This window comes from Psittacula echo (genome assembly GCF_963264785.1).
Source record: "Psittacula echo genome assembly, chromosome: 14".
Classification (NCBI taxonomy): domain Eukaryota; kingdom Metazoa; phylum Chordata; class Aves; order Psittaciformes; family Psittacidae; genus Psittacula; species Psittacula echo.
Window position 1 is genome coordinate 454,566 of NC_137750.1, and position 17,993 is coordinate 472,558.

At 44.5% G+C, this 17,993-nt stretch overlaps 2 protein-coding genes across 7 annotated transcripts in view; one reads left to right on the forward strand and one right to left on the reverse strand.

Annotated features, from left to right (window-relative positions):
* The first annotated feature begins 34 nt into the window (after window positions 1–34).
* Window positions 35–1,370, forward strand: CENPX (centromere protein X). Of its 2 annotated transcripts, XM_080629568.1 has the most exons (5): window positions 35–72; window positions 154–205; window positions 287–340; window positions 492–580; window positions 687–851. In XM_080629568.1, exons 1-5 carry the CDS (start codon window positions 37–39, stop codon window positions 699–701), a joined length of 246 nt encoding a protein of 81 aa, XP_080485694.1. In that variant the 5' UTR covers window positions 35–36; the 3' UTR covers window positions 702–851. The 2 variants fall into 2 exon arrangements, with proteins under 2 accessions (XP_080485694.1, XP_080485693.1); XM_080629567.1 differs by having other exon boundaries at window positions 492–1,370.
* Window positions 1,371–3,546: 2,176 nt separating this feature from the next.
* Window positions 3,547–17,993, reverse strand: part of ASPSCR1 (ASPSCR1 tether for SLC2A4, UBX domain containing) — a 38,602-nt gene continuing 24,155 nt past the window's right edge. For 3 of the 5 annotated variants that reach the window (XM_080629356.1, XM_080629359.1, XM_080629357.1), the window contains 4 exons: window positions 7,099–7,150; window positions 6,316–6,385; window positions 5,809–5,993; window positions 3,547–4,725 (listed from right to left, as the gene is read on the reverse strand). In XM_080629356.1, coding sequence (XP_080485482.1) covers window positions 4,712–4,725; window positions 5,809–5,993; window positions 6,316–6,385; window positions 7,099–7,150 — 321 coding nt within the window. In that variant the 3' untranslated portion in view covers window positions 3,547–4,711. Of the gene's footprint in view, window positions 4,726–5,808; window positions 5,994–6,315; window positions 6,410–6,474; window positions 6,665–7,098; window positions 7,151–17,993 lie in introns of those variants that run through there. The other 2 variants (XR_013957997.1, XM_080629358.1) reach the window with 2 other exon arrangements.

Genomic DNA, 17,993 nt, shown 5'->3' on the forward strand with positions numbered 1-17,993 from the left:
GGCGAACGCACTTCTGGGGGCGGGGCCGGCGGCGCCATGGAGCGGGAGGTGCACGCTGGAGGGTTCCGGAAGGTGTGGCGGCCGTGGTCTGTCGGTACCGGGCGGCTTACCTCCCCCATCCCTCGCTTACCATACCCTCTCCTCTCCGTGCAGGAGACCGTGGACCGGCTGCTCCGCCTCCACTTCCGGGACGGGAAGACGCGAGGTACCGGGGTGGCTGCAGGCAGTACCAGGGTGGCGGTGGGGGGTGGTGGATGGGTCCCCACCCTCCGCTTTGTCGTTGCAGTTAACGGCGACGCGCAGCTGCTGATGGCAGAGATGCTGAACGTCTTTGTCCGAGGTGAGCTGCCGGTACTGGGCCCACGGTCAGCCTGAACTGTGATGGAGGCCCGTGACCAGTTCGCGTGGCGGAACCCCCTTCCCCCGAGCTCCGGCGGAGCTATCCTAGTCCCACACCCCTCGAGCCCTCGGCGCTCTCCTTCCTCCTGCAGAAGCGGCGGCGCGAGCTGCGCGGCAGGCGCAGGCCGAGGACCTGGAGAAGGTGGATGTGGAGCACGTGGAGAAGGTGCTGCCGCAGCTGGTACGTAGCGGCAGAAGGACGCAGGCTGCAGCTCAGCGCTCTTCCATGGGTGGTGTTCTGGGGACCCAGCAGCGCTGCAGACGGGTTTGCTGCTCTCTCCTTACAGCTTCTGGATTTCTAGAGGTCCCTGAAGCATCTGTCCTGCCAGCAGAAGGTCCTGGTCTGACTGCATGTCTGGCTCATCGTTGGAGGCCAGCTCTAGGAAGAACAGTCTCAACTTCTTCTTTCCCTGCCATTTCACTTCTGTTTCCTCTCTCCTTTACCAACAAAGCCCTAGGCAACTGTGCCGTCAGATGCTCGGTTTGAAAGGAAGCTGCCGCAGGGTTGGTTTGGTCAGCTGAGGCACTGGCTTCCATCTTGCTCCTTTAGCAGGAGCCTGCTCTGCACAGCACAAGAAGATGCTGTTGCTTTCTCACCTAACGTGAGAAACAGGTGCTGCTTCAGAGAGATGCATGGAAAGACTTAATGGCTGGAAATGTCAACCAAACTTCAGGCTCTCATCGCCTCAGCGGGCAGCTGTGGCAGAAACTTTAGGTCCAGCTCCAAGCCTGTCTAATGAATAGGTCGTTAACAGGAGTTCAGGCACAGGCTCTTGCCAAAAGCAGGTAACTGATCTTTATTTTATAAATAAACAGTGTCTGTCCCTCACTACTTCCCAGTATTTCTGCAGGGCTGTGACATCAAAGAATGCTTGGAACCTTTTAACTATTTGATACTCTCCTCAGGCTGCTTCCTCTCTGCTATAAATTTGTTCTCACAAAGAAACATCAATAAATTAAAACTCAGTCTCCCTCCCTCGTGTAGGCTTCTTTGCTGCAATTAATCATCGAAAGTCAAGTTGCTTCAAAGACTTGCAAAGTTTCCCCCTCACCCACCCTCTTCTCCGAATCTTTGTAGGACGAAAGGAAAAAGGACAGAATAACAAACAGCATGTGTGAGAATCCCACATCATGGGCCAGCCGGGCCCCGCGGGCAGCGGGGGGGAGCTGGGAAATAAGAAACCTTACACATGGAGACAGGACCCACGGAACTTAATTGCCTTTGTTGGGAAATCCACAGCCAGCTGCAGGAAAGGCAGCTGACACCAGCGTGCCCGAAGGGTGCGCAGTGCTTGCAGCTTGCGCTGCGATTAGCAATAGCCAGCACTTCATGCACTAACAGCTGGAGCCAGGAGAGGCTCTGTAGGTCACTGGACTCTTTCAGCCAAGAGCTATCAAGGTTATTGCTCAGGACACCAGACATTGGGAGATTTCAACTAAACCCACGATTTAATACATGTTCTTTCTGATGACAGTACCAGCTTCAGCAGTGCCCCATTCTTCAGCGCTGCAGCCTCTTTGCCAAGACAACTGTTTGTGCAGCTGTACAATGAAATCAGTGAAGGAACCGACCTAGTTCAGCCTTCAGCCCCACAACCATGTGGTAAAAAAAAAGCAATAGCAAAAAAAATGCAAGTAATACTACCTCTGAATGCCCCAAAACACCAGGGATTAGTTCAGCTACTGTGAAGTGATGCTGAAGCAAATCCAGCACATCAGGTATCTGCATGTATTGTTCTGTGGCAGGGTAGGAATCCTTATAGCAGCTACCTCGGTGAAAAGCCTGCAGTTTAAAATATCTGGGCATCTTGTCCCCCATATAGAATTAACTCCTACCTTCTTGCCTCTTCCAGATCTCAAATCCTCATCTTTCCCCCCATTCTGACTCTTACTGACATGGAGGTCTCTAGAAGCTGCTGCCCCAAATAGGCTCGAATTCACTTCTCTGACATACCTAGTCCATGTACAGCATTCTTGACTGAAGAGGATTGCTGATGTTGATGTTAATAGTAAAGCAGTATTTTGATAGCGGCAGCTAAAACTAACTCTAGGAAAAGAGGAAAATAAGACTTCTGGTCTAGCTGTTGAAGGTACCAATTTTTCATCCTCCTGAAAGAGAAATAGATTAAATTCCATTTGATACATGGGTGAGTTACACAGGTACAAGCACGGGCAGAACTGACTGAGGTACTGCACGTGGTTAGCGATACGAAGTCTCCTAATCCTCACCCCTGTACTTCACCTATGAAACTGACCCAGTAATAATGATATTGTTGCTTGTGTCCCTAAACTTTTCCTCTGTCCTCCCATATCAGGTACTTACAGGTGATATTACAGGTGATAGTTATGGTGCTCCCTCTTTGTCAAAACTGGTGGGATCAGAACAGCAACATCAAACCAGCAGCTACCTGATGTACTACCTGATACTGTCTCTGCTCTTCAAAAATAAGACTAGTTCATCAGAAAGAACAATACATCTTCCTACGAACCAAGACTTCTGTTTATTCTAACCCCATCAATCTAAACCACCAGCACAAGTATCTCCACCTATCTTTAGCTATGGCTGTTAGCTGCCCCCTGATGTATCCTGCATAAATTCAGCAAAGCAGCTCTAGCTACAATCTGTCTCCAGCCTGACATAACACCTGAACAGATAGTCCGAAGTGTAGGCTCAGCCCACACGTAGTTCACTGAAGTAGTAAACCTTAAGCGTTATTTCAGTATTTTTGGTTTGCTGCAGTATGTCTTTTATAGCCTGTCGAGCACCAGAAGGTCTTGCTTTCCACAGGAAGGATTTAGAGTAGCAGCTGTACACAGTGCTCTTGCATTCCCTGCTGCCAGCGGCCGCACACATTCCCTGTTTATGTTTGGGTGTCACAGAAGACATCAATCAACATTTTTTGCTAAAGCATTTTGCTCCCTCCCCTTTGAGCCTCCTTCTTCATCTTCCACCTTTCTTTCATGCCTCCCCCTCCCTCTGAGTTTCTTCAAAGCATCTGGGAGCATTTGGAAGTAATTAGACCTGAAGGGAAATGTTGGCCAAGCTGGGAGACAATGACAAGTGCCAGGAACCCTGGGTGCCCTTTCTAGCCACTTTGAAGTTCATTCAGATGGTACAAAGCTCCAGTTTGCTTTGCTGGGAAAAAAAAAAAAAAGGAGGAGGAAGGGAATGAGGCATGACAGGCCCATTGAAAATGGAGCAGGTTCCTGCGAGCTGACAGAGGAACTGAGTACTGGGGGAAGAAACACATTATCAAAGAGACCGACAAAAAGGCCTCCTATGGCCACTCTGCTTTATTACATTTACAAATTGTGCAGATGCACACGTAGTTCAGAGAACAATTGTCTATGGCAGGGAAAATGGAAAACATATTACCGTAACATGGAACCACAGCCTCTCAATATGGATCACTGATCCATGGAGATGACTTCAAATAAAATACAGCATCCTTGCTACTCTGGCACTACACAGTTCACCTCCAGTGTAAGTGTAATTCTAACCAACAGTATTAAGCTCCAAACAACATCTGCAGGAGGCAAAGATCTGGACTAGTGCTTCCTCCTGTACCTGAATAGCACTGCAGAGAACAGCAACTCTGCTGAGAAACACTCAGACCATGGAAGTCCATAGATCGAGTGTCACATGAGGAGACCCTTTTACTGAACGTTTTTTTCCCCATCACTTTTTATTCCATTAACAGATACCTGTGTTCTTTGTTAACAAGATTCTGGCAACTGAAAACAACAGGAGTGCAGCAGAAGAGGTTCACATGAAAAGCCTATCTGAACTGTTGGAAGTACCCAAGTACTTCCTCTCTGCTCACTTTCCAGCCATCTATACCCAGAATTATCAGCAGCACTAATACCAGCCAGCAAGAAGCAGAGAGGTCTTATTCTAGACAGCACTTAACTATAGGTAAAACTGAATGGGATTGTATCTTGCTGCTAGAATTCAGGCAGCTTGACTCAAGTTATGTCTGAAGGTAGAACTGGGAAGATTTAAAAATACGCATAAAGACAAAGACCTTCACAGATAGTATATAGGAATTATTTACCTCTTAATTCTCTATTCATATTATTTGCATGCAAAAGAAGCCTTAAAACTTCAACCTTGCTTCTGTGGTATGAAGACTACAAAGGCCTTCCACTCCTCCAAATGGTACAACTGCCATCTGAAATAGCAATTTTCTATTTATTACTAATGTTCATACAGATTAGATCTCTTCAGGGTCACCAACAATTTCTTACACATTCTGAGTAATTTCCTCAGGGAAGAGGCACAGCTGAAGCTGATCCAGCAGCCCAGAATGTTTCATCTCTTTCCACCTACAAAACAAACATAAGAGCATTAAAACACTTAACTGGGTAATTTGCACTGTATTGTTTCTCAATAACATGATCAGGCCAGGCTGGAAGGGGCTTGGAGCAACCTGCTCTAGTGGAAGGTGTCCCTGCCAGTGGCAGAGGGTTGGAACTGGATGAGCTTCAAGGTCCCTTCCAACCCAAAACAGTCTGTGATGCTGTCTGTTTGCTAAGGGTTCTATAAACTGCTGTACTCGGGCAACAGTTGGGTAGTACATAGGAGTGCTTCTACAGGAGATGGAATGGTGAATGCATCATAAAGTTCAGATCAGGGAACTTCATTCTACATGTTATTAACATGCATGTTGGAGCATGTTACTAACCTTTCATACCAGATATTAATAGGTAAACCTGCACAGGTGAGATGTTATTTTGTACTTTATCCAGATCATCTTTACTTGGGAAAGAAAGTTCTACTCTTAAGTGGAATGCTTCAAGTATACTGAAAATAAGAAATGGTAAGGATACAGTTTCCCACATGATCTGCATCAGTATTCCAGCACCAGTCTAAAGCAGACAACACACAGCAGGAAAAGACACCAACCTACTGTCTGCAGCCTTCCAGCAATCATTTCACACCTCACACTGTGCTTGCTGGAGTTGATGGCCCCACAGTATCTTCCAGAATCAAACTCTAAAATTCTCATTCAGGAAGTTAACATTTGGCACTACTAGACAGGGAATTCCATACAGTTCTTCCTAGTTTTATTGACATTAACAGGATTGACTCTCTTCCTTCCCCCTCCTTTGCCACTGCACCAAAACACTGCCCATTGTTTAATTCGGGAATCCTTCATATTTTGTATAAATTGCCACATAAAAACTACATATAAGTTATTGGTTCTGAGACTAAAATCAAAGTTGCAGTTTTCTGCAATAAAAATTCTTAATGGAAACTTGGCTGCAACCTTAACTGCAAAACCACTACTGTTGTGCAGGGAAGATTGAAAACAGAAAGACCAACTCAAAAAATAAAGAGAAAAGTACTAAACCAGATTCTAACAGCAAAGGAAGAATGAGAAGAACTCTCCTCTGATTTCATGATACCTGGCAGCTTCAGCCATTTGGGTATTTTCCCAGGGGCCCTCCTCAGCACCAGTGGAGCTTCACGCACACTTGCTGGCTCTGGCTGCTCATTGGTCTTTTTGTCTCGTCCCACTTCTGGTTCAGACAGGGATGGAATTGTTGATTGTAAAGATGAAGCAGAAGGAACTAATGATTTGGACAAACATCTGAGGAAAAAAACCAAGCAAACAGAATTAAGCTTAATCTTTTCGTAATAGCTCCTTGTACCACCACCACCTTTAAACTTTTGAAGTCAGACTGAAAAGGTTCTTTTTCATCATAAAAGAATTTACTTGATATAGTCACTGAAATCCTACTTTGCAAAGACAGACTCACAAAGCTATGAAGTCAAGTATGCCAGTATGGCTGTTTCAGGCGAAAATGAAGTCCTAGTATCTTCAGAGCACATTTCTTTGTATTAAGATGGGCTCATTTCATGCTTCACATTCCCGAAATACCCATTTACAACTCTATTCAGTTACAACGTACCTGGCTACTAATACATCAGCTGCAGAAGGGGAAACAGCAGAGCTCAGTAGGTCTGACTTCAGGTAACAGTCTGTTTAAAAATGAAACCCAAACACTTGTTTGGTAACAAGAGAGACTTCAATCACTACAGAATCACATAGCTCTCAGCTCAGAAAATACCTGCTGTATACTACAGTAAATCTCCATCACTTTCCCCCAGCTGATACTGGACACTTCTAAACTATGACAGTCTCTTTCACAAGTTGAGGTTCCCATTTCCTCAGACCTCAAGATCTTGACATTTTCTTTCAGTGCTCACTGCATCTCAAACTTTTCTGTGGAGCCAGAGCTTTAATCTGGGAGATGAAATCTGGGAGAAAAAGATGCTAAGCATAACATGGAGGTATCAAAGAATCAAAGATTCAAATCTGTTCACCCATCTACAGCCAGTCCATTACAACAGGAGGTCTGTAAAAGTCTTTCAGTGTCATCTGTCTAGTTAACATTTTGAACAGCAGAATTTCCTTCTACAGACTTGTTTTTCTATCCTTCTTGTCTCCACAGCAGACAATGTCCACTCCACAGCCTAACAAATCTCATAGGAAAGGTGCTGTGTTTACATGTATGATAAAGCTAACTGACCAAGCTAGTTTGGAGAGCTTAAGCCATTCCAAACAGGAACATTTACCAGCACTCACAATGACTGCATTATCTTCTATCAGAAGAACGTTAAACATAAGGATGTAATTCTTCAGGATCTACTACAGGAGCTATACAGCTGAACAAGAGAGGAAATTTACTCACCCCTGCACTCCTCAGATCCAAAATGAATGACAGCAGTTGGAAAGAGTTTAGCCTGCAGCAAAAGGGGAAGAGAAGATATCACTGACTGTACACACTTTCACAGGTCACTGTGAACATTAGAGACAGGTTAGACGGCTACAGACAAATTCAGAGTTCAAGCTGAGAGCACTGAGCCATCTATAATTTGGAAAAGGCTCAACGTGTGTAGAGCACAAGGTGCTCAGGGAGAGATCATAAGACATGATCTATTCTTCTACACACGGGTGTACAGCATGTGCTCATGGGACTGATGACCTGCCATTTGTCCTCCTCAGTCTCTGTATCTCAGGCCATTATATTTCACCCACATTTTCCACTGCTGAGCAGACAACATGAATATGATTAAAAATCTTCCAGGACCTGAGTGACATAGTAAGAGAAGGAAAATCAAGCTATGCCCTCAGAAATCTACTCTAGATGATACTATTACATTTACACCCTGTCTCTAATTGGAATTTGTCCAGTTTTCACAGCTTCCCAGGCTACAGTCTACCCTTTTATAAATCCAGCCTGAATTCCAAGTTCCTACTTGTCAGAATAATTCTGCCATATTCAAACATTTTTTCATCCACTGAGCTCATTGAGCGACCCAGATAACTGCAGGACTGCACGTTCATTGCTTTCCACAGTCAGCCCCTTACATCGTGGCTCAGTAGCTTTACTCAACTACCTCTGCATAAATATATACTGAACAATTCAATACAAAATCTGAATTATGTTCAACATACACAATACAATAACACTGTATTTCTCACCTTGATCCAATAAATAAAGAAACAGATAAAAGCAAGCAACTGCCCCTCTTCATATCATTAATGCATACGTAGGAATTGTGCAGGGCAGGCTGCCTGCTCTTGAGTTTTCTTGAGCCTCTGTTGCCACCATCAGCACAGTCAGGATACTGTAATAAGGGTCCTTGGACCTGATCCAGCGCACCAATTACCAGAACTCAACGGTTCTGTGCATTCATCTGTGGATTGCTACCTAATACTTAGACTAAAAAACTGTGTTAACCAGAGGCAAAATGAAACACTGTCACCTATCTTCCTGACTACAGCCTTCAAATGTGTATATGGTATTACAAACTCCGACATTAACCAAAGGCTGTAGACTTCCACATACAGCATGGCCTACATCATGTTAAAGGGAAGCAGGAGATATCCATCAGTCTACTCCAAGTCTCAGCTCCTGCTACAGCAGCCAGGCATCTCCACATCCTTGAACTGCCATCTTAGCAGAAATCATTATTTATTAGGTTTTTGACCATTTCACTCCTCGGACAGCAGGGCCGGGGGTGCTGCTCCAGCCACAGAGACGGCTCGCCATAAACTTTGTTAATTAAAAAGTACCAGACACGGTTTAGAAACCCCAGAGAAAACTCTTGCAAGAGCTTTGATGTTTCCGCTGCATTCGTCTGAAGGGATCCCTCTATTTAGGAAATGGGTGCCTTAAAAAGCTCCCCCCCACACACATACATACACTGAAGCCCTCTTACACACAACATCCTTTTCATGCCAGCTGCAAGTTGGAAAATGAGGGTTTTGTAGCGTGTCAGTGTTGGAATTTTTTAATAACCTCCCCTCTCTTTTTTTCCCCTCCTGACCAATTATCTTGGTAAATAATTAACATTCTGAGGGAGATAAGTAAGCACAGCATCTCAGAGCTCAAAGCCCTTTAGTTCAAAGCCCTGCCCTTTTCTCTTGCTGCCGCCACCAAAACTTCCTTGTCAATCAAGCTCTGGGCACACACATCAAAGCTTCATGTAGGAATGGCCCCAAGGGGTCAGAGAAAATTCATGGCAGGGCCTGCATAAGGCACAAAAAGAAAAAGAGTGAGAAACCCAGACCAAGAGCTAGACAGACACACTCAACCACACAAACACATAGAATGTGCCCCAATATAAAATTCTACCCTATTTACTCACAGGTTCACAAATAACCATAGTTCTAAGTTTCAGGATCCATGTCCACAACCATTTCCCACTGCTGGCAGCACATCAGTCCAGACGTTTCAGTTCAAAATCTTTTAATTGAAAGAAACTTAAAGGAACCTGACAGCAGCTCCCAACTATACAGAATCCTTCCCATGGCTCCTTTCCCTGCATCCCCATCCTTTCCTAGGGGTCAGCCAACACAGAGTCCCCTCTTGCCAAATCTACATCCAATAAGTTCTTCACTTCAGACAGACGATTGGCTCATTCATCCAACCCTTTACCTAGTTTCCTTTGGGCAGGATTCTCCGGTACCATCCCCATTTCAGCACTTCCTGAGGGTGCAGCACAGAAGGCAGGTAGCTACATCTTACTAATCTCCTCAGGATTCAGCCAGGCCCTGGCAGGACATAACGCTGTCTGAGGGGGTTTGTAACTAAAAAGTATTTGAGCCAGTGGAATGATCCCATTATGTCTTGGCATAAAGATGAGAAGGGCTTTACTAGCTGCAGTCCAGGAAAATATACAAACCCAAAGCTGGAGCCTTTAGTATTCTCTAACACTGCTAAGGATGCAAGGATCAAATTCTGGGCAGATCATTACCTGAAAACTATATTCTCAAGTGAGGTGGTATTCCCTCATTTGTAGTTGTTGTAATGCATACCTCCATGTTTCTACAACTCTGCAGCTCTTAACTGGCACAGGATTCTTATCCAAACCTGTGCATAAACACGTAGTAATCTCTTAGAGTCACCCTGAGACTGTCAGATTGAGCAAGAGATCGTAGGCTGTTTGAAACAACTATTCAAAAATCTCCATTCAGTTGTACATGAAGAGTTACTACAGTACGAATGAGTCAACAGCTAGTTACTATACTCAAATATCCATCATTTCTCTTTTTTTCTGCTTTGATTTCCAGCCAAAGATACAATGCCACTCTGACTGGGAAAATAGATTACCTTAATCTATTGAATTACAATGTCCAAATCACACTGTGCAAGGCATATTTACAAAATACAGTTTGATTATTAATTTGATTGCAACAGCATCTAGAAACCCAAGTGAAAATGGTGTTTGTGCAATTATATTCATGTAATGAGCAGCAACATGCAATATACATAAAAATGTAAGAAAGCATGAGGGTTTGGGATTTTATTTTGGTTTGTTGGGTTTTGGGGGGTTTTTTCGGTTTGTTAGTTGAGGTTTTTTTGGTACAGATGAGAAACTGAGACATTAAATAACTTAAGGTCACACAGGATGGCAAGTAGCAGAAATGAGAACTAAGTGTGTAAGTCTCCAGAGTCCTATCCAAGGCCTTAATCACAGGACAGCTTCCTTCTGAAGAGATCAGAAAGTCACAAGAAGTCGAGAAAGCCAATGTCCTGTTTACTGTCCTCCCCATTCAAGGAGTACCATTCCAAACCAACCAACTCCTCAGGTTTTAAAGGTCTGAATAACACAGCATCACTGCATTACTTACAGTCACAGAAGCTTAAATGAGAGCTTTCCATTTCAGAAACCTGAAGACCAGCCTGCTTCTCATAAAGCCACATTTAGTCTAAAACCATGTAGCCAAGTAACTCTGAGCTTTACTTCAACCCAGCCAGGCACAGCTGATCAGACACCACAGTGGTGAGCGTGGTTTAGGAATGCAGGGCACCCTGGCTGCAGGGTGGTACTGGGGCTACTGCATCTTGCATTCCGTGATAAAAATATCTACACTAGAACATTTCCCTGTGAATCCATCTGCAATACAGAAAAGGAACATTGCTGCTTTGTTTTACTGCACATCTTGGTAACTTGTTCTCTAGGGCACAGAAAAGATTTCAGGCAGACCCTCCCCAAATAACATCTCAACACTTCCTCCTTCACCAGGTGCCTCCAGACATACACATTCAAAAACCCCTAGAACACAGCGTCGCAAAACACATCCATCCCTATCATGCAGTTACTCTGCTTGTTGACAGAGCGATGCTTTCAGACCAGGCAGAGACTGCTGTCTAAGAGGAACTCGCAGCTGCCAGTGAGAAGCATTCTTTCCGTTAACATGATCTGAAAAGATTAGAGTGCCACAGGTCTGCTGTTAGTTTGATGTTAAAAGAAAATAAGCACTTCAAAGGAACACGCGTATGGAAGGAGAAACCCAAGCTACCAACATGAAATACTGCATAGTACACACACCCCAAACACATAAACTAGCTCTTGGAAAATTCAACTGGAAAGCCGGTGGATCAAAAGCTTCTCCAGCAAGACTGCAAAGCATCGCTGAAACAGAAATAAACACTCCAGTCATGGTGAAAGGGGCAAACTGACTAAGTGGCTGCTGCTTATAACCTGGGAACAAAGCCGCTCAATGTGGACTGCAACTGCCAAAGATGGATATTTTGCAGCCAATATGGAAGAGGTCTGACTCAGCTAGAGCAAGGGACCTTCAACATTCATAAGGCAAAGATAAGATTAAAAGCACTATTCTGAGAAGGCTCCTGAAGGAGTCCAGGTATAAAGAGCATTAATTGAGCCCTTGAGTTGAGCTCAGGAAGAGCTGGCCTTCACAGCTGACAGCAGGAGAGGACATTTGGGCAGAATCACCACTCCAACACTCGGCCCTATAGAAGGCCCTCACTGGGGTGGAAGTGCCTTGCTGGAAGTCAGCATCGGGGCAAGGATGGACAGTGAGCAAAACAGACTGCACCAGACAAGCTACCAAAATCTGGCCAGATGAGAAAATCCTGAATGAGTAAGCAAAGGGCCAAGACTGCACACAGGAAGGTGAATGCCACCCTCTGGGCTGGATGGATTTCACTATTAATTGCAATTTTCTTTGCTGCTGCTAGAAATACCTCCAACAGACTAACTCTGATGAAGTAATTTTTTCTGAAGTTGCATTCAGACTCATGCCAGAAGCAGAGAAGGCTTCACACTGCTCAGTTCGTAGTCGGCTTCACTGGACAAGCAAGCCAGACAGACTTATTGCCCAAGCTGGCATTAACAAACAGGATATGGAAACAGAACCAAAGGCAAAAAAAAGAACAAACAGCTCCTCTGGATGTCTGCCCCATGGTACACGCCAGAGGAAACACTCAGCGTGCTCTAAGATCTGATTAGAAAATCTAAATATTTATGTGTAAGCCTGTGATTCCTTCAGCTCCTCTGAAGATGGATGATGGCCTCCTGCCCTCTTTGCTGCCTTCACTTTTCCAGTGGCTGGTATTCTTACCTTCTACTAACTCTTTCCTAGCATTAACACAGCAATCAATGATTTTTTCCACTAACCCGCCCCGGATGTGCACTCCACAAGTGCATTTCTGGAAGGAGAAAGAAGCTAAGAAACAACTCTGAAAAGCTTGGCTAGCCTAGAAAAACACGAACAAGCAACAAGAGTTATATGGAACCCAATGCCAAGTGCTACAACAGGGATGCCTGCAGTTGATCAGTTCTAGAGAGCAGAAAATTATAAAACACTTCAAGGGACATGAGGATAAGGCAGCCAGCAAAAACAGCAATAACAAAAAATCAAAGCAATGCCTTGAAGTCTTTATGGGTTCAAAAAACTTCATGTTGCTGCCAATCTGTGAGCTCACCATATTGTAAATACACACATATTTTGGGAGAATCCACTTCAGACAGCTTTCTCAGCCCAAGTATCTTGGCAAACAAGTTGACAATATTTGTCTTTTTCCCCGGTTTTGCTTGCAGCGTAAAGGTTCTCCCTTCATGGGAAGTCATCAAATTTAATGAATGTGGTTCCAATCTTACCAGTGTGAATGGAGTGAGAGGGCGGAAAGAGAGCAGAAGTGCTGATAATATGGTACTCCACCATCTGCAGTGACTCCTGCTATTAGCTACAGCACAAATTTCAGTCATGTCCAAATACTGAATGCTCAAATGTGCTCACACTGCTGCCTCGGACACCATCACTTGTTCTCACAGCCTGTACCAAGGCCATCTGCAGAGTGCAGGACAGCCTACTGCTAAGTTAGGACTGGGAAAGCCAGGCACAAGTCCATGATTCATGTCTGACACTGGACAAACAATCCCAAACAGCCAAGCCCCAGTCATATCACAGAAGCAACTCTGCCTTCTACCCTAGCAGTGATACCCTCAGGAATCATACAGGCTCCTTGACAGTAAGCTGCTGAAACAGCCAGGCTGGCAGTGACCAGTGTCCAGGACACTGTGCCTGGGCTCAAGCAGGCTCTGCCTCTGTCTCAGCAAAGACCGTAAGTTTCTAGAAAATCCTTCTGAAATTCCTCAAGAGAATTCCATAACCTTGAAGGATGCCATTAGAATTCTCCATGTACCAAGGCATTTCTCAAAGGAGAAAACAGAAGGCAATTAATTAGCCTATGACTAAACTGAAGGGAATAAATAATTGGATGTTTCTCTGCCATAGCTTTACTTAAAAATAACAACAGTGGCCCACTTGTGCTTAGACATGACAGAGTCATGTATTTTGAGAAGAAGCAACCCAGAAAACCAAGGATGGACTGTGCAGAAGCCACAAGCCAACCTCTTACTCTTTGGTTTTCTTAACTAGTTCTCATTACTCTCAAGAGCTTAAGCACTGTATTTGGAGAACAGGAATTTAACAAGTCCCCAAGAGCAAAAGCAAAAAAACCCACATAAATTAAAAAAAAGGAGCAGCACTCCTGGGGCAGGGTAAGGACAAACCTGCATCTGGAAGTCAGGAACAGGAATTCTAAGGTTCATACAACTTCAATTATGGCTCACAGTTATCGCTCACATACTTAGATTCAGTGCAATCTGCCCTATGACTGCCTTTGCAAAACCGGACCAGAAAGGGAGCTCTGACTGAAGCACAAAGATTTCCCTTCCACAGACCACACGATGCCTGAAAGGAGTGAAGCCCTCACCCATGCAGACCCCAACACCACCCAGCACAGCACCAGCACCGCAGCCCTGCAGCGAGGTTGTGCGCTAACCAGCACTAACTCCTCCTCCCACTGAAGAGTTCATGGTTTGGAAGGCAACACTAGAGAGCAAGTGAGAAGGGTGAGCAAGGCCTGTCCCCCAGCACTGCCCCGTCTGGCCCAATACCAGAAATGTCACCTCTCTTGCTCCTGCTCTGCCCCACTGTCATTTCTCCTGGAGTGCTGAGGCTCAGGCAAAGCAGCCTGATTAGCAACAGCCACCCACAAAAAGGGCATCCAACAATAACACAGCTGCCAGGGACATGAAAGCCAGAGCAACTTCCGCACCCATTTCTTCCCTGAGAAGAAAGGCCCCTTCAGCCCCTGCCAAGCACTCGGATCTGCCGCAGCAGAGGGAAAGCCTATCCGAGCAGAAGACATTACGGCACAGGCCCTTCACTGGCAGAAGTTAGAGATGAAAAAGGATTTACACCGTTAACAGAGAGCAAAGCTTGACCCAAAACCAGCCAACCTAAACTGGGATAAGGCACTATCCTCCCAAGTCAGAGCCCTGTGGTCTCTGACAAGCAGTAAGGTAACCACAATGGTATGACAAGCTCCTGGCAGGAATTGTTTTTTTCCTGTTTGATGCTTCATCCAAATAAAATGTTTATAAACACACAGAATCATTCTTGCCATAACAGGACATGACCTGAAAGGGACGAAAGGCCCCAGGCAAGGGACAGAATGCTGCATGGTCACTGGCACTAAACACAGCTCTTCCAATCTGCAAACTCACTTTACATAATGTCCTTTTTACACCCAGCTGCATCAAACAACTCCTTTCACACATGCTCATCTGCCTGGCCCCCAGCACACATTCCAGCTGCACAGGGGCCACTGCCCCCAAAATCTCAAGCTCTAAACAGACTGTAGAACCCAACCCCATCCAGGCACAGCATTTATTTCCCCTCCCTCTCTTCATCCCATTTTATCCTTCCAAGTTGCCTCAGTCCTTTGCAGCCTTCTCCCACCTCATCCTGGACATACATGAATTTCTCTGCTCCTCTTAACAAAATAATTCCCCTGCTGTTTCTTGCCAGTCTAGTGACACATCTTCCCTTATTGCTAAACCTTTACTCTGCTCACCTCATTGGAGCAGTGTTGCCAGCCTCAAGCATTTGGGTCAAATCATGCACTCATTTCCAGTGTCCAGGGCCCCACAGCCAAGGCTAAAGTCTCCCTGAACAGAATTTGATATTTTTAAAGAACAGCTCAATTACAACAATGCTGTCCTGCTCCTTGGCACCATGAACTCTATTTTGCAAGTCAGCTCTGATGAACTGGGTGGGTTTTCCTAATTCTGATGATAAGCCTTTGAAATCAAGAACATTTTGAAATCTCACAGTGAATGTGCATAGGTGAATATAGGTGAATGCCTATAGCGGCATACACATTTCCAACCATCTGAGGCTTCTGCACCAAATGGACTAAGGCAACAAGTTGCACCACGAGCAGAAACTTTGCACAGTTTATATACTTAACTGCAGAAGGCGAAAGAAAAATCAATAAAGTGAGTTCTTTAAAGTCACTATGAACTTTAGCAAGGTCCCCTGGAGGAAAGGTTTGCTTGGGACCATTGGCATAACTGCATCAGCCAACTCTTGTAGAGCTAAGTGATGTGTGTGAGCAAAAGCTTTACTTTCACAAAGCTGAAATTTTGTGTGTCATTTCATATGTATTAGTCCATTACCATGCAATCTATAGGGTAGTTGAGTCAATACAGGAAGTGCTATTGGGTCAGGTAAGTTGCAAAAGTAGCCCGCTTCCAGCAGTACACAAGGATGTTAAGAACAAGTGTACAAGTTCATTCAGTCCAGCCAGTATCCTGTCTCCAACAGCAACCAAAACAACCCCAAACAAACACACGCACAGGGAAGTATCCCTGCTCTCTGATTCTATGTGATACTTTCCCCTATTAGCTAGCAACGATTTTCAGTTCAGAAGCTTCCTGACATGGTTCAAGAGAGGCTCAAGAGAGACTTGCAGTAGATATCTTCCTTCCACTTGCCCAAATTTCTCTGGAACCAGTATATACTTGTAGTATGTAGCACTCTGTGACAAGAAATTCTACACCTTGGTTTTCTGTTGCATGAACAACTATGTTCTTCTATCCCCTTGATGCCACTCACTCCTGTCCTGGACAGAGCAAGAAATAAACCCCTTCCAGCTTCTCCTTGATATGTCGTTTCTTTCCCAATCACAACTTCTGCAGACTGACAAGCCTTAGCCTACTCAGTCTTTCTCTATGCAGGAACCATTCCACACCTCTGATGATCCCCATTTCCTCTACTGCATCCTTCCCCGTTCCTTTTTAAGATGAGACCAGATCTGCAAATATTATTCAAGATGCAAGCAAACCCTGGTTTCATCCAGCAATGTTCTTCATTTTGCTATCTACTTTGTTCTGAATACTTTGGGTTTGGAAAGCAGGTCATTCCAATTTTGACTATTCAGTGATGAGCTGATGATTCATCACCTTGCTCCATGGCAATGAGAATCAACCCAACAGGTCACCAAGATGCAGATGAAGTTCAAATTATTTTTCCCAGCACATGCATCACTGCGTTTACCTACACTGAACCAGGTGGCTAAGAAGAAAATGCCAAGTCATGCAACCATGGGGAAACTTAGTAACCTCTCAAAATGTCAAGTTACAATCCCTAACAAATGTGAAGCACAAGGTTTGTCTTTGCACATTTTACAAATAATTTTAATGATTCTGTACTCTTAGATTATGTTTAAAAAATCCACTTTTCTTCAAGCATACCCAGATTCTCAACACAAGCACTTTCTATACACAGTTTAGTCAGACTGCACTGGGATTACATGTTGCATGGAAAAAAATAATTCTTAAATCAAGTTTGGATTTGCCACCCTTTGTCTCAATCAGATGCTGTCGTTGTTCTGTGTTCACACAGAGGAAGTGGGAAAAAAGAAAAATTATTCCTTAAACCAGTCAATTTGCAGGAGAATGTCCAGCTGTACCTTGGACAGTCAGTTCTGTCCTAACATCAACTTCGCACCTCTGCCGTGCAACACCACAAACACTTCAGCCTCAGGACAGACACCACACATGGAGGATGCTTGACAGGAAAACTGACCAGGTTGTCCATCAGGTTGTGATTTCTAAAGGAATCTGAAAGACTGAAAGTCTGAAAGACACCTCCAGGTCTCTACAGAGCACTAATGTAACACGTGTATGTCTTGGTGAGCTGCTGCAAGGAATGAATTCCACACTACATGCCACAACTAGGAAACTGGGAACTTGCCATGAGTGTAATAAGCACAAGTAACAGTGCCAGGTACAGAACAAAGGCTTTAACACAGCAAATAAAGCACAACTCCTGCCATAAGGTTTCAAAGACAGGGACACGTAATTATTTCTGTGGTGTTTCACTGAACAAGTTATGTTTCAGAAGACATCCAGAGAAACATTAGATGTCTGCTGAAAAAGAGAAAAGAACAGTATTGGGGTGGGGGAGGGGGCAAGGAGTAAATATAGGTGAGCAGATTTTGAACTTTATTTAGAAGACAGACCAAAGCTAAGGACTAACAAGGACTGGAGACAGCATCAGAGGCTGGATGAATAGGAGGCACATACAGGTCAGCAAAGAAGGTGCTGCATTCAAGTTCATTGAAAAGGCAGAGACACACCCTCTTCCTTGTGAAATGAGTATGGTCTGCAAAGGATTTAGAAGCTAACTAAAAAAGAAGAGGAAGAGAACAGTCACAGGAGATCTCAAGGTAGTAAGGACAGGCAAGTGAGCAGACAGGGTATTTCCCACCAGTGACAGAAACAATGGAAGAAACCTGCATCAGAAAGGTAATACCTTGAATTCAAAGGAGCAACAAAAGATCCAATAGAAAATGAACTGAGAATAGGATAAAGGTTGATTACAGAGGCAGATTGTGAGTCTTCAGCATCTAGGATGTACTTCACAAAACAAAAAGGAAAGCCCATCTTAAAGGAAAAATAAATAGTGTCAAAACTT

What these genes read in the sequence shown, in the direction of transcription:
- CENPX (XM_080629567.1), top strand. Translation starts at nt 37, where the DNA reads ATGGAGCGGGAGGTGCACGCTGGAGGGTTCCGGAAG. An exon ending in ACGCTGGAGGGTTCCGGAAG is followed by an intron (nt 73 to 153) that starts GTGTGGCGGCCG and finishes CTCTCCGTGCAG; the next exon opens with GAGACCGTGGACCGGCTGCT. An exon ending in CCGGGACGGGAAGACGCGAG is followed by an intron (nt 206 to 286) that starts GTACCGGGGTGG and finishes TTGTCGTTGCAG; the next exon opens with TTAACGGCGACGCGCAGCTG.